This window comes from Sinohyriopsis cumingii, chromosome 1 (assembly GCF_028554795.1).
Source record: "Sinohyriopsis cumingii isolate HCF-2022 chromosome 1, ASM2855479v2, whole genome shotgun sequence".
NCBI classification, from domain to species: Eukaryota; Metazoa; Mollusca; class Bivalvia; order Unionida; family Unionidae; genus Sinohyriopsis; species Sinohyriopsis cumingii.
In genome coordinates, this window is record NC_142961.1 from 83,898,418 (window position 1) to 83,924,247 (window position 25,830).

At 36.1% G+C, this 25,830-nt stretch overlaps 3 protein-coding genes across 3 annotated transcripts in view; 2 read left to right on the plus strand and 1 right to left on the minus strand.

Moving 5' to 3' along the window:
• LOC149807252 (VWFA and cache domain-containing protein 1-like) overlaps positions 1 to 25,830 on the minus strand; it is a 133,919-nt gene that overhangs the window by 73,916 nt on the left and 34,173 nt on the right. Inside the window, exon 5 of the mRNA XM_089964066.1 lies at positions 1,899 to 2,034. Coding sequence (XP_089820192.1) covers positions 1,899 to 2,034 — 136 coding nt within the window. The remainder of the gene's footprint in view (positions 1 to 1,898; positions 2,035 to 25,830) is intronic.
• LOC149807253 (uncharacterized) lies at positions 9,012 to 9,995 on the plus strand. Its single transcript, XM_089964055.1, has 2 exons — positions 9,012 to 9,181; positions 9,719 to 9,995. The coding sequence occupies exons 1-2, from the start codon at positions 9,021 to 9,023 to the stop codon at positions 9,993 to 9,995; spliced, it is 438 nt and encodes a 145-aa protein (XP_089820181.1). The 5' UTR covers positions 9,012 to 9,020.
• Positions 10,009 to 14,183, plus strand: LOC149807254 (uncharacterized). Its single transcript, XM_089964048.1, has 4 exons — positions 10,009 to 11,724; positions 12,243 to 12,469; positions 12,692 to 12,869; positions 13,334 to 14,183. Exons 1-4 carry the CDS (start codon positions 10,056 to 10,058, stop codon positions 13,567 to 13,569), a joined length of 2,310 nt encoding a protein of 769 aa, XP_089820174.1. The 5' UTR covers positions 10,009 to 10,055; the 3' UTR covers positions 13,570 to 14,183.

Sequence of the window (25,830 nt, forward strand, 5' to 3'; positions counted from 1 at the left end):
CCGTTTGACTCATCTTATGAGGAAGTATATATAATAAATCAAGAAAAGGATTGGAAGAAATGAACAAGAATTATTGGTATTTAAACAGCCAACAAGAAAAGTGAACAAAGCACAAGACTTGAACAAAATGCAAAAAAAAATTAATCTAAAGGTTGCTATGGAAAGTGGATTGGACTATTTAAGTGTCATCAAAAGTGCTTTTATTCTGCACCAAATATCATGGTCTATATGTTGACAAGGATAATTTACGTTTCATAAACAGTCAATAGTTTTGAAAACAGAAAATACCACCATGTCAATCCAGAACCATGTTCAGGAGTCACAGTAATCGGTTCATAGGCTACTGCTGTGCACACCTGAATCTGGGCTCAAAATTGGTGCTAACAAGGAAGCATTTTGCTAATTACAAGTCTGAAATTGCTAGATACAAAAAATGAACAAGAAGTTTCTTGAAACTCATATTTTGAATACTTAATTTCAAGCTATTAAATATTCTAGTGGACAGTGAAAAGAACCCCATTTTCACAACTATAAAAGTAATGCTAAAACTGAAAATGTTTATTTTGAGCTCTGCCAAATGCACAAAGTGTGCCTGTTGACATTCCAAAATGGACTCATTTTTTTTTTTTTATTTTACATTATTTTATCTATGCATACCTATAATAGCCCTGCCAGTCACGTGACCCCTGATCCATGAAATTTACATTAATACCCCACTGGCCCATGATTTTTCCAGAAATATCCTTGTTTAGGTAATAATAAATGCAAATCCATAAAATAACTATTTAAGACATTTTGAGGTCCTGACTTGCTCAGTTTACACCTTTATATATCAGCACTTTTATTAATAACCAGATTGTGACATTTTTTGAGGAAATAAAGTAAAATTATAGTATTTGCAAAACACATATCACCACATTCCTTAGCTTTGTCAAACTGACATTCAAAATCTGTGGCCTTTGGAGCAAATCCCTAAAGGGTAAGAACAGACCCATGGGTCACTTTTTAGTTGCATATACAAATTTGTCTTTTCATATACATTTTGTGTATATGTGGTTATAGGTTGTGGACCTCAACATTTTCCTAGTTGTGACAGTGGGATGAAGTCCCTGGGATATAGAAATAGACCCTGGAGCTATTGTCAATTACATGTATTAATCATATTAAAGTGTATGGATGGTTACAGGATGGGGATCTCAACAAGTTCTATCAAATGAAAGTTCTCTCCTCTGACCTGGTGGGAGGAGGGTTAACTGTATGCACTGAGACATGACCCAGAGGTACATTCAGATCAACCTTCTGCCATGTACCGAGAGTTGGAGTCAGTGATCATACACACCAATTCCATGATATGTTTGTCTCTTAATTTGAAAGTCAGTACAATGTTATGGAAAACCACCCCATCTCCTTGGAACTGTTCCCCAATTGCAGTTCTAAATCTGAAGTACATACCTACAGCAAACTCCAAACCATTATCCCATGGTTTAGAGTTTGTTCCTGGACCTCATGAAAAATATCAATCTTGCTTCTGGTTGTAAGCAAGAATATAACCAAGGATTGTACATAAAGACCACATATCCAGAGTTTTACATCATTAATAACAAAGTGAGAAAACTTTTGAATAGACAGAAAATAATGTTTTCTTGGACCAAGTGTTGCAAAGAAATGAAGAAATATCAACTGCAAGAGATGCAACTCCTATTAAGGACAGGAACTACACAGTAAATCCAGACAGTCACAACAACCCTAGGGCTAAAAATTGTATTAATTAAGCAATAAATAAGTTACCTCTTATCATAATGAAACAATTAAGAAACTTTGTAATTATCAATTGTTCTAATAATGAAACCAAAATTATATGACTTTCAAAAAATATAATAATGAAAAAGTTAACAAACCTGTGCCTAATGTCATGCATTTTGGGACAGTCTGACCATTGGAAGTTATTGGCTGGGTACTCATTATGGACACCGTCCACGGAGATAAAGTACTGCCACTTCAGACTTGGAAAGTACTGCACATTGCTCCGCCACACTGAAAGAAAAAAACCCCACCAATTAACATACCAGTATTGCATAACAAAACAAAATCTGTGTAAAGTGTAAACTTTTACTTACGAACAGAACTATTATCATCATATAAATGGATTCAAGAAATAATGACTTCAACTGACAGAGAATATACAACAAAACAAACCACCATCAAGAATTTGATAACATTTATATAGTAGTGCTGCGTGCATAAATGAAATTAAATGGAATGAATGAGATGTCCACCAATTACATTTTTAATCATGAAATTACTACACATTATATTACTGTATATATCAAGAACAAAATGGAAGCCAGTGATATCAATTATCACATAAACCAAAATCAGGTTCACCTTTTTTGAGGATATATTTTTGTTTACAGCAACTTAATTAAGTTTCACAACTAACATAATGGATTCAATAAATCTAAGAAGTTGTTTTTTAAACAGATCAGAGCAAGAGTATTTTTTTTGCAAGCTATATGGGGGCTGGAAATATTTTCAAAAATGTATCAGGCCTCTCCCTAAATAAATAGCCTCTTACAGGAAACTCATCCTATTTCAATGGGGAACAATACATATCAAACTAAACTTTTGCTTGTGTTTCACCAAAACTTGACCATTACAAGATCATTTTTTGTGTCAATGTTTGAAACTCAAGAACTAATTCTTTTTTTAACAAATGCTATTGTGTAAATATAAGGAAATCTGCTTAACACCCTAGGTCTTTCAGGCTGGAGCTTATTTCAGGTGATTTGATTGAAACTGCAAGGTAGGCTAATAAAACCAAAGATTCTACAGTGAACTTTCTTGGCAAATTGATTCAGTTTTCAATTTCTTGTAAAAGAATCTGAACATTTTGCAGGTATTGAGAGCTGTTCAGAACACTATGTTGGTTTACCATATATCCCTCAAACCAAATCACAGCCCAAACTTAAAAAGAGGCTAACCCAGTTCTCCTGTTCAATATGATAAAGAACTAACCATTTCATTGGGGAGGAGAAGGGTGTTCTTTCAAACTAGTTTTTTTCATCTCATTTACCTCAAGATAAGTTTTCAACTAATATACTGAATATAGTTAGTTTCAAGAGAGCTAAATGGTCACTCCCTAAATAGGCCAAACCAAAAATAGAGTGGTCAAGCCTTTTATCTAATTTTGCATGATGAACTGATTAATCAAAGTCTAAGCTGATAAAACAACCAATCAATGCAGTCCAATGGAGCAATGAAAATGGTAGTTTGTTAAATTCAAGGCTGTAAACAGCACCAGATAAAGCTTGACAGGAATAATCTTGTGTTTAATAGATAATCCACTTGAAATCTTCTTAATGTCTCCCAGTCCAAATTCAACACTACCATCCATTTACATGTACATGATGGTGATGCATTAAGGATATGACCATAAAACAAAAATCCAAGTGCTGATGCAGTGCTATAACTATCAGGTCTATATGCACGTCAAGAATCCACTGTAATCCTGGGGTATGTATTTCTGTAAATTTTTTGGTTACTTCAAACAATTTAAAGGCCCAAGAAACAATGATCCTTCATGAAAATAATAGAATACCTTCCCCAATCCATGGAAATAATTGAATTCCTTCACTAATTCATGGAACTAATTCAATGCCTTCCCTAATTCATGGAAATAACATAATTCCTTCTACTATTCATGAATTTTAGTTCCAACGAAACTCTCTCTGCATGCAAAAGCATGAAAATTGATGCCTGTGAAAACTGATGAATTCGCAGTATTTCATACAAAAAGATATGGAGAAATAATTTTGTCATTAAAAAAAACACCTATTGGTGAAAATGATTTAATAGGACAGACTGTTTCTAAATATAAGTAATAAAGGGAATGGAAAGCATATGAAATTACAAACATAAAACATCAACTATTTCATAACAACTAGCAATTGAACAGATCAAAGCTGGCATCAACAGGACAAAATTATGCTCCAATAAGAACAAAACAAAGAAATAACTCCTAGCAGCATGACCCTTGCCCTTGCACCAAGACTATACAAAATACTACAGAAAGGCACTATTTATGAAATGAAGGCAAACCCACAGTGATATGCATATCACTAGCTGAAGGCCAGTCTGAGATCTAAGAGTATCATTTACATTCATCACACAATATGCTGTATTTATACATGTATACAAGTTATACAGTGCAAACAACAATGAATAGCATAGAACCAGATCCGCACTCACATAATGTATCATCAAATATTAGATTTCTATGCTGTTCTCTTCAAATCACAATTTCGAACCATTTTAATCATGATGTGACAGAATACTGTATATACTTGCTTATTAAATGAGTCCTACCGCAAACTGCACAGACCTAGATGTGCCACTGCACAACATGACAGCAGAAAGGGGTGTGCACACTCTGTTTGGAGTAAACAGTAGAACAAGTGACACAGACCCTGATCTGCAAACACATTATGATATGGCAAATCAAAATCTATTCTGTTTGCACTTGGACTCAACTTATAATGGAGTAGATACAGTATACTAGTTTTTGTTTGGATCTTCTATATGGTAATAGTTGTATCAAATTTCTTTTTCTACAAATCAGCTTTACATGTTAAAATTCCTTCAATGCATTGCTCATTGTCAATTCCACTCAATGAAATTATCTAACTTTTTGACACATCCATACAAGAATATCCCTTAGAATAAACACCTTTTTCATCACAAACCTCATCCTTAAAACTTATAGGACATATAAACATTAAGCAGTCTATGGCTAAATACAGAGAATCCTGTTTGTGTGTGTGTGTGTGTGTGTGTGTGTGTGTTTTGGATTTTTAACGTAGCTTTAACAATTTTTCAGTTATATCGCTACGATGTCTGCAGCATGACAGTTTACAGTGATGTCTAGCAATGAGGCATCATGCCACAGACATGTAGCATCATGTCTCACCCAACTACATTATACTGACACCAAGCCGACCAGTCCTAACACTAACTTCTTAATGTTGAGTGTCAAGCGAGGCAGCTGTTAGTACCATTTTTTTGGTAAGTCTTTGGTATGACTCAGCCAGGGAACAAACCCATAACCTCCCGCATCCTAGACGGACACTCTAACCACTAGGCCACAAAAGCGATTGAGAATCATGTTTGTAAAAACATATACCAACAAGGTAGTCCTACATGTAAGTCCTTGCATCTGATATTTATGTTTTGGGCGTCAGGATCTTACTGCCTAACTAACAGCGCTGTGTAGTGTGTTTTGATGTTGACTAACATCGTAACGAAAGTCAGATTGTCAGGAATATCTCACACAACTGGCAACTAAACTACTGGAGCTTTTCTACAAAGTAAAGTCATAATGTTTTGGTCAGACTTTACTTACTCTGATGTCTTTTCTCTAATAAATTCAAATTCTCACAAAAGAAATGGACCTGTTTTCAAGTTTCGTTGGCCAATATTTCAGTTGACTGGAAAGCGATGAAAGCCGGGAATGCCGAAATTGGGTTAAGTTGAAATATTATTCTTTAACGAAATGAATACAAATATATTATGCCTACTGGAAATGTAAAGCAACGTTTCGTTTCATTCAAGAAACATATTCTGCCACATAAACCTACTTAAACACACTTCGGCATACCTCGACTACCGTTGCATTGCAACAAATTCTAATGTATATCAATGGAACATGAAAATATGTCCATTTGCTAGTGTCATATTTTCATTCTGCCAGGATAATGACAGCACAGTAAGTATATTAATTACACATAAATCAGTGGAAGAGTGTTGATATATGCTGCCAAATGTGTGAGATATTCCTGCAACTTTGACTACCCATTCCAATGTCAACGACATCGGAACGCGCTTTACAAGGCTATTATTTGGATAGTAAGATATAGCACTAAAACTAAACCAACATGTGCTATGTCTTACACTGTAGGACTAACCAACAAGGATCCCACAAATCTGCTCATTAGAACTGAAATTCATTACAAATGGGAATCAATTTATCACTACTGTACATCACATTATCTCACCAACAACCCCACTTACCCCCCAACTTAATGTCAATATCTTTAACTCGTCATAGTTCTAAATGGGCTGATCAAGAAAATTTATTTTAAATGTGTTTTCCTATATCTTGAAAACCAGGATGCAAGTTTCGTGAACACTGAAATTATTTTTAAAAATATCTTTAAGTATCCATTAGAGCTTTTTCTGTAAAACAACTGTTACTATCATTCCAACTGTCTCTGTACCAGTTATAAAATAGCTTTATATCTTTCCATTCTACATTTCTCTAAAACAGATAGAATATGATTCCATTCTAACTTTCTCTGTAAAACAGCCTGTATGTCATTCCAACTTTCTATGTAAAATAGCTGGTATATCATTCCATTCAAACATTCCCTGTAAAATAGTTGGTTTATCATTCCATTCCATTCCAACTTTCACGGTAAAACAGCTGGTAATTATCTATTCTAACTTTCTCTGTAAAATAGCTGTTATATCATTCTGGTTTAAATGATTATTATTAATCAAGTTCCGTAACACTGCTTTTATTACATTTTTGAGTTGTACATTTCAAACAGAAAACTTATTCTAGTTGGCTGGTTTTCAAATAGCTATCAAAGTCTTCTGTACTACACAGTCTTTTGTACACGCAAAGTTTAGCAACATTTGACTGAAATCATAAAACATAACTTGTTGAAAATTCGACATTTTGTAAGTATAAACAAAAAAGTCTGCAGTAAAAAAGCAATCCCATGCTTAACCCAAACCCTATTCAGCCCCCCCCCAAACACACGTGTCCTGAACCCAAATGCTATGCCCACACTGCATGAATGGAAATTCCAAAAGATTTGTGCACATCTACCAATCACTTCTAATCATACCCCACAAGACTCCATCTTAAATGGTTTAAGTGGAGTTGCAAGAAGATTTCTAACACACACTCACTCACATAGACACATACACAGAGTCTAAAAAAGCTGGAAAACCTTGTTCCCATCTTTCGTTCAAATAAATGATGGGATAAACATGATTATATTGTACTTTGAAAATATACAAACTGCACTTTTAAACCTAAAAACTTTCTTTGTATATCTTTTGGTAAATGTACAAATATAATTGAATTTTTACATAAATTTCACCCTCAATTCATGTAAGAGTTTATCATTCTTCAAAGTGCTGCAAAATTTCCTGTTATAAGTATAGTATATTTTCAAACTATATTCCAGTTTTTACAATATTGTGCTACTGACCACTGCTGTTTGCAAATGAACAGAGGTAACATTTATTGATCTGCACATTTATCACATCATCATGGCTTTTTTCATCTTTGCTGTCAGGCCTTTTCTCAGAAATTAATACTGCAGTACAACATAAAAGAATAGTACTTGAAGTGCCACATAGAAAAGTATTAAAAAAAAGAATACAAAATGATTAAATATGAGTATGGATGGCTGATAACACTGGTCAACAGTGAAATCATTACTGACTTGAAAAGGCCCTAATCTGTAGTATTTTGATGTGCCGAACACGAATATAACCGTGAAAAATTTGTATTGGCTCTCGTTTTGAAGATATTCATATACCTCATTTTCTATGTTTCACTGTGTAAATTTCTCCAGTAGGACTGCAGCAACATCCGGAATAATGATGTAACATTGCATAATACCATCAGGCCAAAATTAAAATTAAGTTTGTTTCCCCTTACCCGACCGACCCTCTTAAAATCCGCCGACTGAAAAAAATTTTTTGAAAAATTTGCGATAGTATTTTTTTATTTTTTTTCGTTTTGTTCAAAAGTTCGTTTTTTCGTTTCGTTTCGTTGTGCGATCCGTATTTTCATGCAGTCAACAAAATCGATGTCACTAGCGCGCGAAAAACGTTTGTTGCAAGGTGTTTAAATTAGATAGGAAAAGCATCATGACCGGCATGGCCGGCAAAAGAAAATACGAAGAAGATTTCATTATATGTGTAAGCGTAATCGCGAAATGCGGGAAATCAAACAAAAAAATTTGTAACAACAGAATACTAGAATACTCAACGGAGTGTACATGGGATGATGTATATCACGACATTACCAATGATACAGACTTTCGCCCTCATAAAGCAGATGTACTGAACGTCAGTTTATCAGACAAACTGGATGGAACGATGACTTTTCATCCAGACCTTCACGAAGGTCTGCATGTGGTGAAAGAGTTTAATCAGCGACTGAAATATGTTACATTTACGGTGACCCGTGATGAAAGTGTTGGGTTGGATGATGTTTCCTCAACTACTACTAGTACAGAAAATCAACAAGCACCACCTGCACGGACTGCCTTTTCTGTTTTAATGTCTACTTCCGTGGCAACAAAGCTACCACAACTTAAGGACACAAATGCTGAGCGTTTCACTGGTATAAACAATTTTTTTTATATGAAATAATGTTATTTTCAAACATCTGTCTGACAGTTATTAGAAATGAATTCATGCACCCTCTGACAACTGCAATCTTTCTAGAATTTTTACTGCCTTCCTAATAATATATTTAAAGTCTGTTTGTCAAGTACAAATGTTTAAGCTTTGACCGACAATAAACACAGAGCATACACAATATAGCAAAAACTATACATATATAACATACAAAACAAAAGCAGACAATAAAAACATTAAAGACATACATAAACATGATTAAAACATTATTTTGATACCTGCAGTGCATAATGAATATGGCAGTGTTAAAGTCTATTAATTATGAAATCCGTTTGTTGATATTAGATTCAAGGTTTTGAATTTTATCTGCCATGGGGCACGATTGCAAGACAGCCAACAGTAACTGGTGTCACATTGAAGACTGCTGTCTGTTTTTTGTGTGCCATGTACACTTACTCCACATCTCATATCTCATTTAATATTATCTATCAGTAAAGCTGGCCATTCCATCTCAGTGAAAGGTTTTTTTTATTCCATTTTTTTCAGCTAAAGATGAGTTGTTTAAGGGCATAGTCAAAGATATGATAGAATGTGGAGACAAATTTCCTGGAAGCATGTCCCACCAGAGTATATCTGAACAAGTCCTGGTGCTAGTAAATGCTTTGTGGTACATAAGTGGCAACATGTCCACAATAGAAGAGAGAGCGGCCCACCTGACAAGAATCAAGCACATCCCGGAGAGGTGTTTATCTTTGATAATATTAAATTGAAGTAAAAGATTAATCTTTATTCAATGTATATTTATTACAAACATTCCTGCAACACATAATTCTAGAGAAATTTAATATAGTAAGTGTCTTAATGTCCATAGTTTTTTTTTTTTTGATTTTCAATGATAAAACTGAGCAAGCAATACTATCTCACGTTAAAGGAAAATATGACATAGACTTTTTAATATTTGGTAAGCTGATTAAAATAAAGGTTCAATGTCATAAGATTTAAAAAATTGGTTGAACACTTGACTTTTTTATTTCTTTTGTGTTGCTACCCAACCCTAATATTGCGATGGAAGAGGGTGGTTTTATAGCACCATAAAATCTGGTCCAACCTTCCACGGTTTCATTTAAGCCTGTACAAAGTCAGGACCATTGCGGTTGTCAATTTCTCCATTATGTACATGTAGTAACCTCCATTTTGCTTACTTTACTTTTCCGTGACATTTGTCAGAGATTGATTATCCTTGTTCAGTAATTTTGTTGTAACTTACCTTTTTTTACAGGTTTTTAAAGTTTGATGGTGCTAATGATTATAAAAGAAAGAAGCAAAAACGTCCACAGCTTACTGCAAAAGATATGAAGTTACAAGTCCAGTATTTATTCAGGCTAATCTCAAGACCTTTTACACAGCATTGGACCATAAGAGGTGACATTGAAACCTTAACTGGATGTTTACAGTCTTATGCAGATTATTTAGAAAAAGCAAATGAAAAACAGATATCACGACAATTACAAATGAATCCAGTTCGTCAGATTGATTCCAATCTCTCCATTACATAACGTCCGAGACCAGATGAAATCCTACCATGTTACAGTCGATTGGATGGTCAGGTATCTCAGATGGCAATGTTTCAACCTCTCTTCTTTGATGAAGATTTGCATTTAAATGAACCATTTAAAGGGCCAGAACAACGATTTAGATATTTTGAGAAACTTTGTCTGACCATACCAGTACATATGTTAAGGTACGACCCTGGTGGAGGGATTGGGGCGATTTCTTTTATCTGGAGAATTCCTGAAGATGGGATGTCTTCTTCGGAAATGTTTATGAGAGACAACCAAGTTTTGCACAGCTTACGCAGTAAACTGCCTGAATATCACACAAGACAAATGAGACAGGAGTTCTTCAATGCTTACGGAAATATTGCTGGAACCATTATACCTCCACGCATTTTGCGGTCTATCTACACAACCTTTACAAATGATGCTTCAGCAGATCAAAATAAGGAAATAGATAACCGAGTACGTCTTTCTGTTTTGGGGATTGATCCTGATCTTGTGGTAGATTTACGTCACTTAAATAAGGGTAGACCTAATGACACTTTCGATGTATTTTTTCAGACCCTTGAAAAGGAGATTCAGGACATGGTTGCTGCAGATGAGAGGAGACACAATACAGAGCATATTTCACGTTTTTTGTCTGTTAGGGATATGATAGAGCAGGTGAAAAGTAAAGTACCAGAAGGAACCAATATTCCCAGTGAGTCATCAGTCCTACTAGCATTTGTTCCAAAAAATGCACATCAAAATGTAGCCAAGTTATACAAAGGTAGAGTACCTATTAGATTGAAAGTACAGACCAGGCAACTTCATGCACAACACCAAGATGATCACTACTGTTCAGCTCTTTTTAAATATTGTAGAGCATATGCAACACAATTTAGAGACATTAGTAATTTTGTGTGTATGGACGACAAGTCTAAGCTGGACTTTGGAGAACCTGATCTCTTCACCTCAACAGGGGTAAGAGGGAAGAAATCCATAGTTCCGATGAATTCAGTACTTTCCTGTCTTGATCATGATGTGCAGAGCAAAGGCTCACTTACTCCTTCTGTCGTACTTGATGTAGATATTCCAGGTGATGCAACAGAAACATTCTACAGGGGACAAGTCTCGGTTACATTCAAAGATAGTATCTTCCAGGCAAGCACCCCCTTCCGTCACATAGTAGAGCTTGAAACTATTCTGAAAGCTAAAAATGAGAACAAACCAGCTTTATTTATGTACACAGATGGTGGTCCTGACCATCGGGTCACATATGGAGCAGTAAAGTTGTCATTGATTGTTTTATTCAGAAGACTCCGGTTAGAATTCTTAGTTGCCTGCAGAACTGCACCAGGTCACTCTTGGACTAATCCGGCTGAGCGGATTATGTCACTTCTCAACATTGCCTTCCAAAACACTGCACTTGCACGAGAGCTTGCCTCATCTGATGTAGAAACAATTCTGAAAACATGCGGAAGTATGAATGAAATCAGAACAAAAGCTGGAAAAAACAATCAAATTAAAACAGAATGGCTACAGTCAGTTCAACCTATGATCAAAACCCTGTCCTCAAGAACAGAGAGAGTCCAACTTAAGGAAAAGTCTTTCAAAGTATTTAAAGCAGCAGAGGATGCTGATGTTGAAATGGCTGAAGCTGAAGTGACCCTTACAGACCCTGCCATCAAAGTTGGAAAGTATCAACAGCAGCAACTTAGCCATGCAACACAGCTGAAAAAATTTATTGGTAAGTACAGAGATCTACAGAACATTTTTATTGCTTGCGACACTCAGAAAGTGCCAGGGTTGAAGTTGCAATATCTTGTCAGTCTGTCCGTAATTTCAAGGGTGAGTGTCAGAGCATTTTATAATTCCAAACTGAAAGTGGACATGCAGCTCTCCCGATTTGTTAGACTTCTACATTATAAAAACTCAACATTGACAGATAAATCATGATTTATTTACAGATATACACAAATTTTAAAAATAGAATAACATTGCATACAAATTGTCTTTGTAAGTCGACAGGAATTATTTTGAAATATTAATTTAATGGCCCAGGGCACTACTCTTAAACATTATGCCAGGAACCCGTTCATTGTGCATTTTCTCATTTTTTCTTCATATGAAACATAACTCAAACATAATTTAGTCCTTAGTTTAAACTTATTGGCTCATTTTCAAAAGTGATGTGTTAAATGTCCCTGCATGTCAGCCCTTTCTATTAAATAAAAGATTTTCATGTCTCTTGGTATTTTATTACAGCTGATCACTGCCGTGAACGCCATTACTCCTTTCAGATCAGAAGATGTCATGATGAGGGTTGCTGTCCTACTCCAGAGAGGGAATGGGCGTGGTTACCAGACCCCATATTAGACATAACTGGACAGCATTACAAGCCATTTGATGAACTGCTTGGTAAAGAAACTACAGATAAGGACAGGCCGTCTAGTTTAAAGCAAACTGTAGCTGCTGTGGCACAAGAACAACAGGTAAGGATGTTCATAAATCTTATTAAAATATAGAAGTTTTATAAAGTATTGATTTAACAGTTATAAATTGTGCAATAATAACAACGCATGTATATAAAAAAGTTATTCAAGAAACTGCAACTTTAATAGAACCCCTTGTAACATAATAAGTTACAAAATAGAGGGCATGTCACTACACAACACTTAAAACACAAGTGATGATATTTATGTTTCTTTTTACAGGGTTGTAAAAACAGTATTCTTGTGGGACAGAATGTTAGACAAACTGTTAACTGCTGTGAGTGTCTAAAACCACGATGCATATACGCTAAGACGAAACTAACAGCAAGAGACCAGAGAGCTTTGACACATACTTTGGAGAAATACGACTATACTTGTGGTTCTGTTATCACACCTGATGGTAAGTTCTAATGATTTAATATTTTATACTTTTATCCAAGTCCTTAATACTTTATTCAAAAATATACCTATACACTCTTCACATACTGAATGCGGTTTGACTCTTACCTTGATTTAGAATCATGTCTGACACTGTCAGAGAGCCCAGATAGTTTTTAATGCTCTTTCATGTCAGATATTGCTTTTTTTAACTGTGATTTTCTCTTAGTACTAGCCATTGCACTAAAATTTTAATGTGAATATTATTTTACAAGTATTCCTGTTTCCTGGTCCATGCTCCCAATTTTTAGTGAAGTCCAAGTTGCTCATTTATCTTTTTATACTAGTTTCTCTGTGTTTATAAAGATAATTATTTACAGATTTAGTTTCAGGTTCTATATGCTATTTGTTGTGTATCATGTCTAGTCACCTTCGGACATTAAAGTTCAATTTTGGATAATTGGTGTTCTATTTAATATATTTTAGGAGACATCCTACAGGGAAAAGTGTTTGTAAGACTACAATTGTCTTGTGCTGTACACATTGAATTCCCATACTATGCCAGCAACATTGGCAGACCAGATATTTGTGCTCATTGTGGAGCCATAGGAGCAGAAAAATCCCAGGAAATGACTGGAAGATTCCGTACTGTTCTACCAGTGTGCCAGCAATGTTTAGCATCTGGAAAGGACATTCCAAAACGAAACCCAGTTAAAAACTAACCAGCAGCTCTTAGTGACATTTAAAATGATGTTTTGCATTGTTTGTTTCTTTTTTGTTAGTTAGATTTCTACATGTATTTAGTGTTCTGACATTACTTTATTGACATGTTTCTGCATATTTGAGACACTATTCAATGTCTAACTTTATATTTGTGCATTTTGACAGGTCTTGCAAATATGTTAAGTCTCATTATATATTGAACCCAATGATACTAGTCAGAAAGAATACTCAAGACTTTTAAAATACTTTTATTAATTATTTTAAAACATTTTTATACATTTGACCTAGTCAGAAAAAATACTAAGGGTTATTCCAGCAAATATCTACCTTAACCCAACACTCCTCAAAAACTCGGAAAAAAACACTTCTTGCACCTTTACATGTGTATCTTTATATTTCATTGAAATTACTCTCATTTAATATGTTTCAAAATTTGAGTAAATCTGTTAAATTGGTACCCTGGCCAATGCCTGCAGGGAGTATTTTTATTGGAATAGCCCTTATCAAAAACTAATCTAGTCTATAAAACATTTTAAACTTGTTCACAAGTTACTGTATTTCAGTTCATGAGTTACTGTATTTCAGTATTATTATTAAAGTTGAATTTATCGTTTTTCTGTTTCCTATGTGTCAGTTTATAGTGTCATGAATTTCATGAGAAAAAAAAATTATTAGCCTACCTACCTACCCAACTTCAAATTGTTGGGTAGGGTAAGGGGAAACAAAGATATTTTTAATTGCGGCCTCATGCTCACATCATCCACAGTTGATTGCATCATTTTCTGATGCAATGCAATACTAATGCCATGCGGCTGCTGAAGTAAGTTGACGTCAGCAGTGTACTATACATGTGTAGGCCTATTATACTAATGCCAGGCGGCTGCTGAAGCTGACGTAAGCAGTGTACTATATAAAGCCCAATCAGATAGGTTCAGCATTTAAAATATTTTAGACGTTGTGCGAGACAGTTCAAGCTACTGTTACATAAAACTTATTATTTTATCCATTTACGTACAATAAAGAACAGTAATGCCTCGAAAGTGTGTTAATACCGCGGACAATTTTTGCTATATTTGTGGGGAAGTGACATTTGCCAACCAGAAGAAAAGTATCAATTCTCAAGTGAAGAAGGCATATCATCTTTACTTCGGATGCAAGGTTGGTGACCAAGACAAGCCTTGGGCTCCGCATATATGCTGTGCTACATGTACAACACAGCTTTCACAGTGGTTGAATTGCAAAAGGTCATCAATGCCGTTTGCAGTCCCAATGGTGTGGAGAGAGCCAAGCAACCACCTAAATGACTGTTACTTCTGCTTGGTTCCTCCTCTTTCCGGCGGAATAACGAAGCGAAAGAAGTCGAGAATAGTCTACCCAAACATTCCGTCTGCATTGAGACCAGTTCCACATGGTGAGGGACTTCCTATTCCAGAACCTCCAGCAGAATATTCTCTTGATTCATCTGACGAAGACAAAGGTGAGTCGACCTGTTCTTCTCCTGGTCCATCAGCATGCAGTGATCCAGATTTTCACTGTGGTGCATCATCAACCCCACACAGAATAACACAGGAAGAACTAAATGACCTGATTCGTGATTTGGACTTATCAAAGAACAAGGCAGAATTGCTAGGATCAAGACTCCAACAATGGAATCTTCTAGAAGAAGATGTCACAATTACTGCATATCGAAAGCGCCACCAGCAATTGGAGCCTTTCTTCAGAAAGGAAAGTAATCTGATATTCTGTTCCGATATTGAGGGCCTCATGAATGCTTTAAAAATCACTCATGACCCACAAGAATGGAGACTATTTGTGGACTCTTCGAAACTGAGTCTCAAGGCTGTGCTTTTGCACAATGGAAACATTCTTCCATCTATTCCAGTAGCGTATGCTGTCCACATGAAAGAGACATACGATAACTTAAGGCAGCTACTGAATTCCATTGAGTATAACAAGTACAGCTGGCACCTCTGTGGTGATTTGAAGGTAGTTGCCCTTTTAATGGGACTGCAGCAAGGATATACAAAATACATGTGTTTCTTATGCGAGTGGGATAGCCGAGCAAGGGAAATGCACTACATGAGGAAGGAATGGACTCACAGGCAGAATGTAGCCATTGGAGAGAAGAATATCCAACACCCAGCTCTGGTTGAGGCTCAGAAAATCTTGCTACCACCCCTTCACATCAAACTAGGTTTGATGAAGAACTTCGTGAAAGCCATTGACCGGACTTTGCCAGCATTCCGATACCTGCATGAAAAATTCCCTCGACTCAGCGAAGCAAAGATTAAAGAGGGAGTTTTTGTGGGTCCTCAGATTCGAGAGCTTTTCAAAGATGACCGGTTCAACAACTTGCTGGAAGGTGACGCGAAACAAGCATGGAATGCTTTTCGCCTAGTTTCTACAAACTTCCTCGGAAATGTTAGGGCAGAAAACTATAAGGAACTAGTAGAAGACATGTTGATGAAGTATAAGAAACTTGGCTGCAATATGTCTCTAAAGATTCACTTCCTTCATTCCCATTTGGATTTCTTTCCTAGCAACTGTGGTATTGTTAGTGATGAACACGGCGAACGTTTTCATCAAGATATCGCAACAATGGAACAAAGATACCAGGGAAAATGGTCCACTACAATGCTGGCTGACTACTGCTGGACACTCCTCAGAGATGCTCCCGAACAGCTGTACAAGAGACAGGCGAAGAAATCTAAGATGTAGTCAATGACTTGATTTTTTATAGGTAGGCTATTACAGTTGACCTTTTACTATTGGAATGCATTTCGTTATGTAAACATTAATTTCTTGCAGATTACAAAAAAACTAGAGCCAATTTTGCAATTTGACTGTCATATTCGTGTTCAGCACATAAAAATTGATAAGAATTGACTAATTTTATTTCAGTAACATGACTTTTGTAAAAATTTGTTGTCCAGTGTAATTATTCCAAATCGTTGAATCAACTTGCTGTTTCTGCATCAATGCATGACTCAACTTAAAAGCACCTTGATGTAGTAGATCTCAACCATTATTGTTACCTAGAGTTACAGATGAAGTTCTTATGAATCAATATATTTTAACAAGCAAACAATTCAGAAAATAGTACAGTGTATCCTGACTTTTTGGAAAGATGCCACACAGACAAACATTATTGATACCAATTATGTTCCATGCATTATTATAATTACGTTTGTAAAAAAAGAAGCAGTTGCCTGCTGATGCAACTGAATAAGTTTTAATACTGATTGTCTATGATTAACTTCAGCATCACAAACCGAGCAACGCTGCATGCTGGCACCTACCCTCTTCAGCATGATGTTCTATGCCATGTTTAAAGATGCCATCCATGACTATGATACTGGGTTTGACAACTGATACTGGACAGATGGCAATCAGTTCAATATGAGGAAACAACTGGCAAAGACAAAGTTACATGAGTTGACAGTTCAAGATCTTCTATTTTCTAAAAACAGCTTCCTAAATGAAAAATCTGACTCTGACATACAACAGAGTATGGATATTTCTCTTCAGCTTATGACACTTTTGGTTTCACAATCGGCATCAAGAAGACAGAAATGATGCAACAACCTGCACCAGAAAAGCCTTATCTTGAGCCATCAATGCCAATAGCCAAACCCTCCAGGCCGTGGACAAGTTCACCTACCTTGGCAATAAACTGTCAAATGCAGTCCACACTGATTACAAAACCAGCACCAGAATTGCCAAAGCATGTTTGGCCTTTAGCAAAGGACATGCAAATACGTGGGAGTGCAGAAGTACCATTTTCACATCAGCTTGAAAGTACGGGAGTGCAAAGGTATCATTTTCACATGAGCTTCCTGAGGAAAATGGGGGATTGCTGAGGTATCAATATCACATGGGGTTCTTGAGGAAAGTGTAGGAGTGCAGAGGCATGATTTTTACAGGTGCTTTCTGAAGGAAAGTTGGGGAGTGCAGAGGCATCATTTTCACATGGGGAAAGTGATGAAGATAAGATGGTAGGACAAGGTCTGAGATAAAGAGGTTCTCATATGGGCAGGCATTCAAAGCATCCATGCACGGCTGATGATAAGACAGGCAGGTGATATCACCAAGATGTCAGACAAGCGATTACCAGATTCTTTTTACAGGGAACTAAAAGAGGGAAAGCAATCTCAGGGAGGTCAGAAGAAACATTTCAAAGATTCCCTCAACTCATCCTTAAAATAATTTAACACTGACCACCCCCACCCCCCGAGTCTTGAGAAGATCTTGCACGTGATCATTTCACCTCAACCATACTGGAGCTACAGACAATGAGCTGAAGAGAATTGTTCAGGTGTGCAGAAGTGCAAGCAGCTTAAATTAGGAACTGCAGCATGTCCTAAAAACAAGCCCAAGCAGCATAGCCTTTCATCCAGTCAGATACAAACAGTTCAGTGCTCACAATGGCCTGATCAATCATGTGTTTGCATAAACCGGACCACTTAGTCATGTGATGATCATCTTCAAAACTCAACAACAACAATATATAAAGTACAATCACTAAACTAAAACCAAACAATGAATTAGACTAAGCATTACAAAAGGTATGGAAGAAAAAAAGCAAAAAGATGTCAATTTGTGGCAGGTACTTGCTTTAATAAAGTGACTGATTTGTACTGGGGTCAGTTTAACATGTCACTGTGAGTAAAGTGAAAAGTAAAAAACAGTTCTGAATTTCAGAACTTTCATTAGGATGAGTATGGCAATCAACACTCCATTTTTTTTTTTATTGCTGCTTGAGCACTGGCAATAAAAATGATGGATGTTGATGAATGAAAGCCAGTGATGATTTTCACTGCTGTATGGGCTAAAAACTATTACAGTAACCTTATCCCCACTTACATGTACTCCAACTCTACCTGCCTAATGTGCATTGACCCTCATGCTTGAAACCAGGGGGGTATTTACTCACATTAACATGGGTACTATGAATGGCACATTATATGCCTCCCCTGTTTAATAGTTCTCTGTGCAGATAACTAACACTGATGTGCAGAAACCACTTTTCTTCTTTCAATCACAAAGACCTTGACCTCTGGACCCAAAAATTGATAGGTTTCTTCCTAAACCAACATGTAAGCCAGCCAAAAATTTGGTATAAGTATGTGCAGTATAATTAATCTTATCATGTAAAAACCATATTTTTACTTGGAATGAGTTCTTCCATACCCCATTTGCATCTACAAAGTTTGGTCTGGGTATAAAATGCAGAACTAATGCAGAAACCATTTTTTCTTCAGTCACATTGTCATGGAATTTTGACCTTTTGACCCCAAATATATATGGTTCTTTCTTACCCCATGCACAAGCCATCCAGAAAAGTTTGGTAACTGTATAACTTAAGTTATTGTGCTTTTCTTCTCTCAGACATTAAGGTTAACCTTAGACCTTTTAACCATGAAATCAATACATTTTGTTTCTATACTGGCTAGGCATCCACAAAGTTTAGTAACTGTAAAAGGTGGACAATAAAAAAACAAATGAAAATTCTTTTTAGCACACAATGAGAAATGTCCAGACTAGTTCTGGCAATGAAGATAGTTTCTGTACTTCCTATGAACCTGTCAAGTCGAAACTCATTTAACAACATCGTTCTTGCACAAAGTAAACAAGATTAAACTGAGGAAAATGTGCACCAGTCTCACAGAGTAAACTCTTTGAAGAAGGCTTCTGATGCTAATGTTTTTGATCCAAAATGTTTTTACCAAATGCATCTGGGAATTTAGAATTACTTTCTGTTTCCTTTGAACAATCAGGAACAAAGTTCTATGACAGAACATACAATCTCTTTGACTACAAAACCCATCTGTTAATAACTGCATGAGAAAAGTTGTGTTAGATGAGTTGGTAGAGAATCAAATTTATAACCCAACGGTCGCAGGTTTGATACCTGCCCAGGCCAGCATAATCAGCTGTCTTGGCATGTATCCTTGAGAAAGGCACACAGATCCCACTTTATGTGCATGATATAGTAAAAAATGTGTTCAAAGTGCATTTAAACCAACCAACCAACCAACCAAACTACAAACCAGGTTTTCTAACCAAATCCAACAGCTTTCAACTATCTATTGTATCTCATAATTTTTATAGTACTCACTCTCTATAGAACAAAGCCAAAGCCAAAATACACATTACAGATGAGTCTCAAATGGTAATGGAGTAAACACTGTTTGATTTGAGTTGTCGTGTCCTGCAAAATGATGTGTTCCAGCTGCAATGCTAAGCCTTAGGCAGCACAATCAATACAAAAACTTTGTTAACTCATTAACCCCATATGCCACCTTTAAGCATTATGAAGCAGTACCCTACTTCTGAACTCTGTAATGTCAACATCTTTTATGATATACTAATACAGTAGTATTATAGAAAAGTGTAAAGATGTACAATCAAATCAAATATTGTCGATTTTCTGTTTTGTATACATGCAGCAACAAGAAAAACATGAATTTTTGAGACCCATTGTTTTTTTTCAGGCCAAAAATTATGTGTTATGATACTGGAAAATGTGTCCAGATTTTAGACATTTTGCCCCTGGATCTAATTCAGACCATCTGAATTGCATGTGGACTAATGAACCTTTGCAAACAGTAGAATAAGTTTCATAGTTGGAATAAAATGGGGCCAAGACATAAAAATCATCAGTCCAGTAGGCAAAAACAAACAAGAATTCCAATTTTCACCATTGTGCACAAGTGTACTATAAATGATCAATTGAAAACAATGCCTTTAATAGCTCTAACGATCTGGTTAAATGAAAATCGGCTGGAAACATCTGTTTGTGTCCTTTACATTCAGGCAAAATCTCAAAATGCAATTTCTAACCACATTTCAGGTGAAAATGAGAAGAATCTTTCGATGGCAATGAGTTTACGAGTGTTTTCATGACATCAATAAATCAAAAAATCTGATCAATATGGACATCTTGCTGACAAAGGCCTAGCTTCCATGTCTGATCAATACAGACATATCGATGACATAGGCCTATCTACCATGTCTGATCAATACAAACATCTTGATGACATAGACCTATTTACCAAGTCTGATCAATACAAACATCTTGATGACACAGACCTATTCACCAAGTCTGATCAATACAAACATCTTGATGACATAGACCTACTTACCAAATATGATCAATACAAACATCTTGATGACATAGACCTATTTACCAAGTCTGATCAATACAAACATCTTGATGACATAGACCTATTCACCAAGTCTGATCAATACAAACATCTTGATGACACAGACCTATTTACCAAGTCTGATCAATACAAACATCTTGATGACATAGACCTATTTACCAAGTCTGATCAATACAGACATCTAGATGACATAGACCTATTTACCAAGTCTGATCAATACAGACATCTAGATGACAAAGGTCTATTTACCAAGTCTGGTCAATACAGACATCTAGATGACACAGACCTATTCACCAAGTCTGATCAATACATACATCTTGATGACATAGACCTATTCACCAAGTCTGATCAATACAAACATCTTGATGACACAGACCTATTTACCAAGTCTGATCAATACAAACATCTTGATGACATAGACCTATTCACCAAGTCTGATCAATACAAACATCTTGATGACACAGACCTATTTACCAAGTCTGATCAATACAAACATCTTGATGACACAGACCTATTTACCAAGTCTGATCAATACAGACATATCGATGACATAGGCCTATCTACCATGTCTGATCAATACAAACATCTTGATGACATAGACCTATTTACCAAGTCTGATCAATACAAACATCTTGATGACACAGACCTATTCACCAAGTCTGATCAATACAAACATCTTGATGACATAGACCTACTTACCAAATATGATCAATACAAACATCTTGATGACACAGACCTATTTACCAAGTCTGATCAATACAAACATCTTGATGACATAGACCTATTCACCAAGTCTGATCAATACAAACATCTTGATGACACAGGCCTATTTACCAAGTCTGATCAATACAGACATCCTGAAGACACAGGCCTATTTACCAAATCTGATCAATAAAGACATCTCAATGACATAGGCCTATTTACCAAATCTGATCAATAGAGATTTCACATTCATGATATGTCTTCCTGAGTGGAAACAAGCTCAGCAAATCAGATACAAGATCACCCCATTCATGTTCGTGGTTCACACTCATTACCAACTCATATGAGATCTTGATGATACAAGTTCAAATTCCAAGTTTAATTGAAATATGGCTTCCAGAGGTAACAAGCTCAGCTAATCAATGACAATGTTAGCAAAAGCTAGTGAAACCTCTCATTCCTGGCCAAGTAGCTCACACCAGCCACCAGGGTAGATCTATTCTAGAACTTTGAATTTAGAGGTGAAATTGTCCAACCCCACCTTCGTCCAGCAAATAAAAAGAAAATTTTCTAAATATAAGAGTAATTTTCAAAGGAACAGTTAGGGCTTGCAAGTAAATTGCATGATGTCTGCACATTCAGTTGAATTTTTAACATTATTGTTTTTTTTATATATGGACCAGATGAGGCTACAAAATTAAGTCTATAATAATCTCACCCATAATAGCTTTAGCACAGTCTCCAAAACAAACTCCATCTAGATCTTAGATATCCTTTATAGTCTAGATCCAAGGTCTTCTGTACCCGTTTCCAGTCTATTTGTTTAATTAGTTGTCTGAACTGAAATATGGAACTATATGGTAGGCCCTATCTGGCCTAAAGGAATGACTTCATGTTGTTGCTTAGATGCTGATTAGTTTTTCAGATTTTTATGCTAGAGTAGCAGTCCCATGGCAGACTGCTCTCAACCATAAGTGATAAAGTAGATGAGGTTGCAGTCCTAATGTTCTTTATACACAGCAGGAACCACTTCCCTCTCCTCAATAGTGATTCTTTTTTTTAAAATTCCAAGTCCGGAGATAGCAGACCTGATCATTCTGGACATCATCAGATGGAGAAAAATTATTCTGCATTAACAGAACACAAGAAAAAACAACTGCCTTCCACTGCCAAGCAAACAAGTACAAATAGATGCTTTCTCAGACAAGGTCCCCTTACTGACTATGCATTTAATATCTAGCAGAGTTATATGAAACTTAAAGATAAAAATAAAGTTGCCTTCAACTCAGAACAACTGCAACAAATGACTGCATATAAATATTGCAATCAACAGACAATCTGAAGGAAATAATAAAACACCAATACTTCTGTCTAAGGGTGACAATCAAACACTTATGCAAAACAAATTTATAAGCTGAAGAAACATACTGAGACATTGGCTTGTAAGGATGGTGCAGGTCTATAAAGGATTCACAAACAATATCTACGAAAGTAAATATGACATCCTACTTTAAAAAGTAAGCAAAAGCACAACTATTCTTATCGTAAGTGGAGACAAGTCAAAGCCAAAAGAGAGCTCTGATATCTGAGGCACAAACAGGGGGTAAAACTTTCTAAACATGTGCAAGCCATTGATATATATTTTTTTGCAATTATTAAATGCATCACTAAGAATATATTAGGTGTGATGAATATTTCCATAGTGCATAATAATCACTCTCTATCAGTCTGATAATGTACTGCACCAACAGAAAATCAATTCTTGCTTCATTTTCAATGCAGACTGTTAATAAGTTTATTACTGCAGTACACATTTTTAATTCATGCTTTAGGCAGAAAAATCACTAACCTTACACATCAAAGGAAATTTCTCATAGAAAATTGCTAATATACTGGTATCTGTTAAAATGACAATTGAGTAGCATTAAAATTGTCAGACATCAAAAGCATGTTCAGTGAATGGATGGATTTTCAGAAAATTACTGAATGGTAATGTAGCTATATAAAGCCATGTCAAATCTGTATTTTTATTAAAGAAAGGAACTGGCACAAAATTTACATTGTGTCCACCTTCACTTAGGACATCAACAAAATGGTAATGCACATGACATGAAGTTTTGTTAATGTGTGCACTTGTTCTATTCTGTCTTAATTCAGGCTGGTTATGGAGACTGACATGATATGGATATATATGTAAATATGTCCCATTATACATTCAGGTAAAATGCAAATGATATTCATTCAGTCTAGCTGGTAAGAGATGTTTCTGTCATTTTCCTCAAACCAGTTCTGTCTATTGATTCATGGGGAACGAGATGGAAGTTAGCTTGGGGCTTTTCCAATGATTTCATCCACAAAGAGGGGGTAATAAAGTGGCCATAAATCTTGTGGGCTTGATAACTGGCTTTTTCTCCCTGACTACACACAAAGCACACAGAACTGAATGCTTGGTGGAACACACTACTGATAGTACCATAGGCATTCAACTGCAGGAGTCAGACTATAGAACTACACTGCCACCAATCCAAGTCTACACAAAACTCTGATCCACACTTCATGCCAAAAAAGTGCAAGATCAAATATTTCGGTGTAACCTGGTAAAATAAGGCCAACATCAGGGTCCTGTTGGGAAGTATTTACCCCAAAATACTTCAATTTTAAATGCATATCTTGCATTATTATTGATTATAGTGTCCATTATACAAAATCTTGTTAGAGATGCATGCTTCTGTATGAACTGATGAATGAACAATGTACTGAAATTGTGCTTGTTTAAAGAAAAGCTATCTATAACATTCAGTGGGTCATCCCACCCCCACCCCACTCCAATGGAGGGTTAGTTCCATGCAACTAACTGGGTCAGTTTTTTATATGGTCATGTATGGTACAACACAGATTGGACCAAGTCCCTACAAACCAAGGAATGTTACCACCTCATCTCTTGAACTCTTGGATCAGACCACACTACACTGACTAAATAGAATGATATACTGGTATCTGCTTCACTGACTTGGAATAGTGATCATATAATTACAAGAAGATAAAAGCAAAGAGGCCATAAAGATGGGTTGACTAACCACTGTATGAAGGATACCCTGTTAACCCTGGGTCCCATTTTGGTGAAATGACAACTGAGAATATAAAAAAATCAAATCCCTACAAAGTCAATCTGGAATGACTTCACATGCATGTAAATTACACATTTTAAAAGTCTTAATGAACTTTGAAATTCAGAAGAATTAATTAATGTAAGAGTCAATGTAATAAATGCAGGTCTATTCTTAAACTGAATATATCAGAAGACATACATACACACACACACACATGTAGCATTATTTCCCACCCAGTCACATTATCCTGGTACCAGGCCCATCAGTCATAACACTAACCTCTTAATGATGGGTGCCAAGTGAGGCACCTGTTATTACCATTTTTATAAGTCTTTGGTATGACTTGGCCCAGGCTTGAACCCGCGACCTCCTGCATCCAAGGCAGATGCTCTAATAGCCCAATGTAGCAGTATGTAAGTATGCGTCAGAGTTGATAGCATTACCAGAATATATTAATCATTTAACTGAGGGACCCATTGAAGTTCAGTTGCATCATCAAGAACATCCAATTCAAATCAAACTATTCAAATTTGAATACAGTTCCTACATGATCGAGACAAGGGGAGCACACAACAACTGGAATGGACTCATAAATAAGCAATTTTCTGCTGCTGGACCGTGTAATGGTTTCTCTCCATTATGTAGTCATAATTTCAATGCAAAACTTGCAATTGCCTCCACCACTTTCGGCCTATGTACATTGCACAGCTGTTACATGCTATTGGTTGGTTGGCATTCCATACCAAGGGAGGCAACTCGGGAAATCAGTAGATGTTGCTATGATGAAACCACTAAAATAGCTGATGGATCCACCAAGATGGAGATAGGGTTAACATATCGGAACTTTGGCTAGTGAAGATGGTTCAATTGGAAGTGTCAAACTCAAAATCCAAAGGTCATGGGCTGCAGTACCTACCCAGGCCAGCCCAGGTGACTGTCTCAGTGTGTTCTTGGGCGTGGTACATAACATACCATATATGAGTCAAACAGCAAACTGCACAGACCCAGATCTGCCAGCATATAATGTGCTGGCAGATCTGGATCTGTGCAGTTTGTTAGGAGTAATCAGTAGAACAAACAGCATAGACCCTAATCTGCAGATGCATTATGCTTCAGCAGATCAAGATCTTTGATATTTGCAGTCTGACTCAACTTATAAGCGAGTACAGATGATAACTCCAATTTCCTAAGTATGATATATCCAATAATGTGTTAAAGTGCCATTAAATACGACCAAAACAAAAACAAAGCAATGTTGCAAATTATGCATATGCATAAAAAA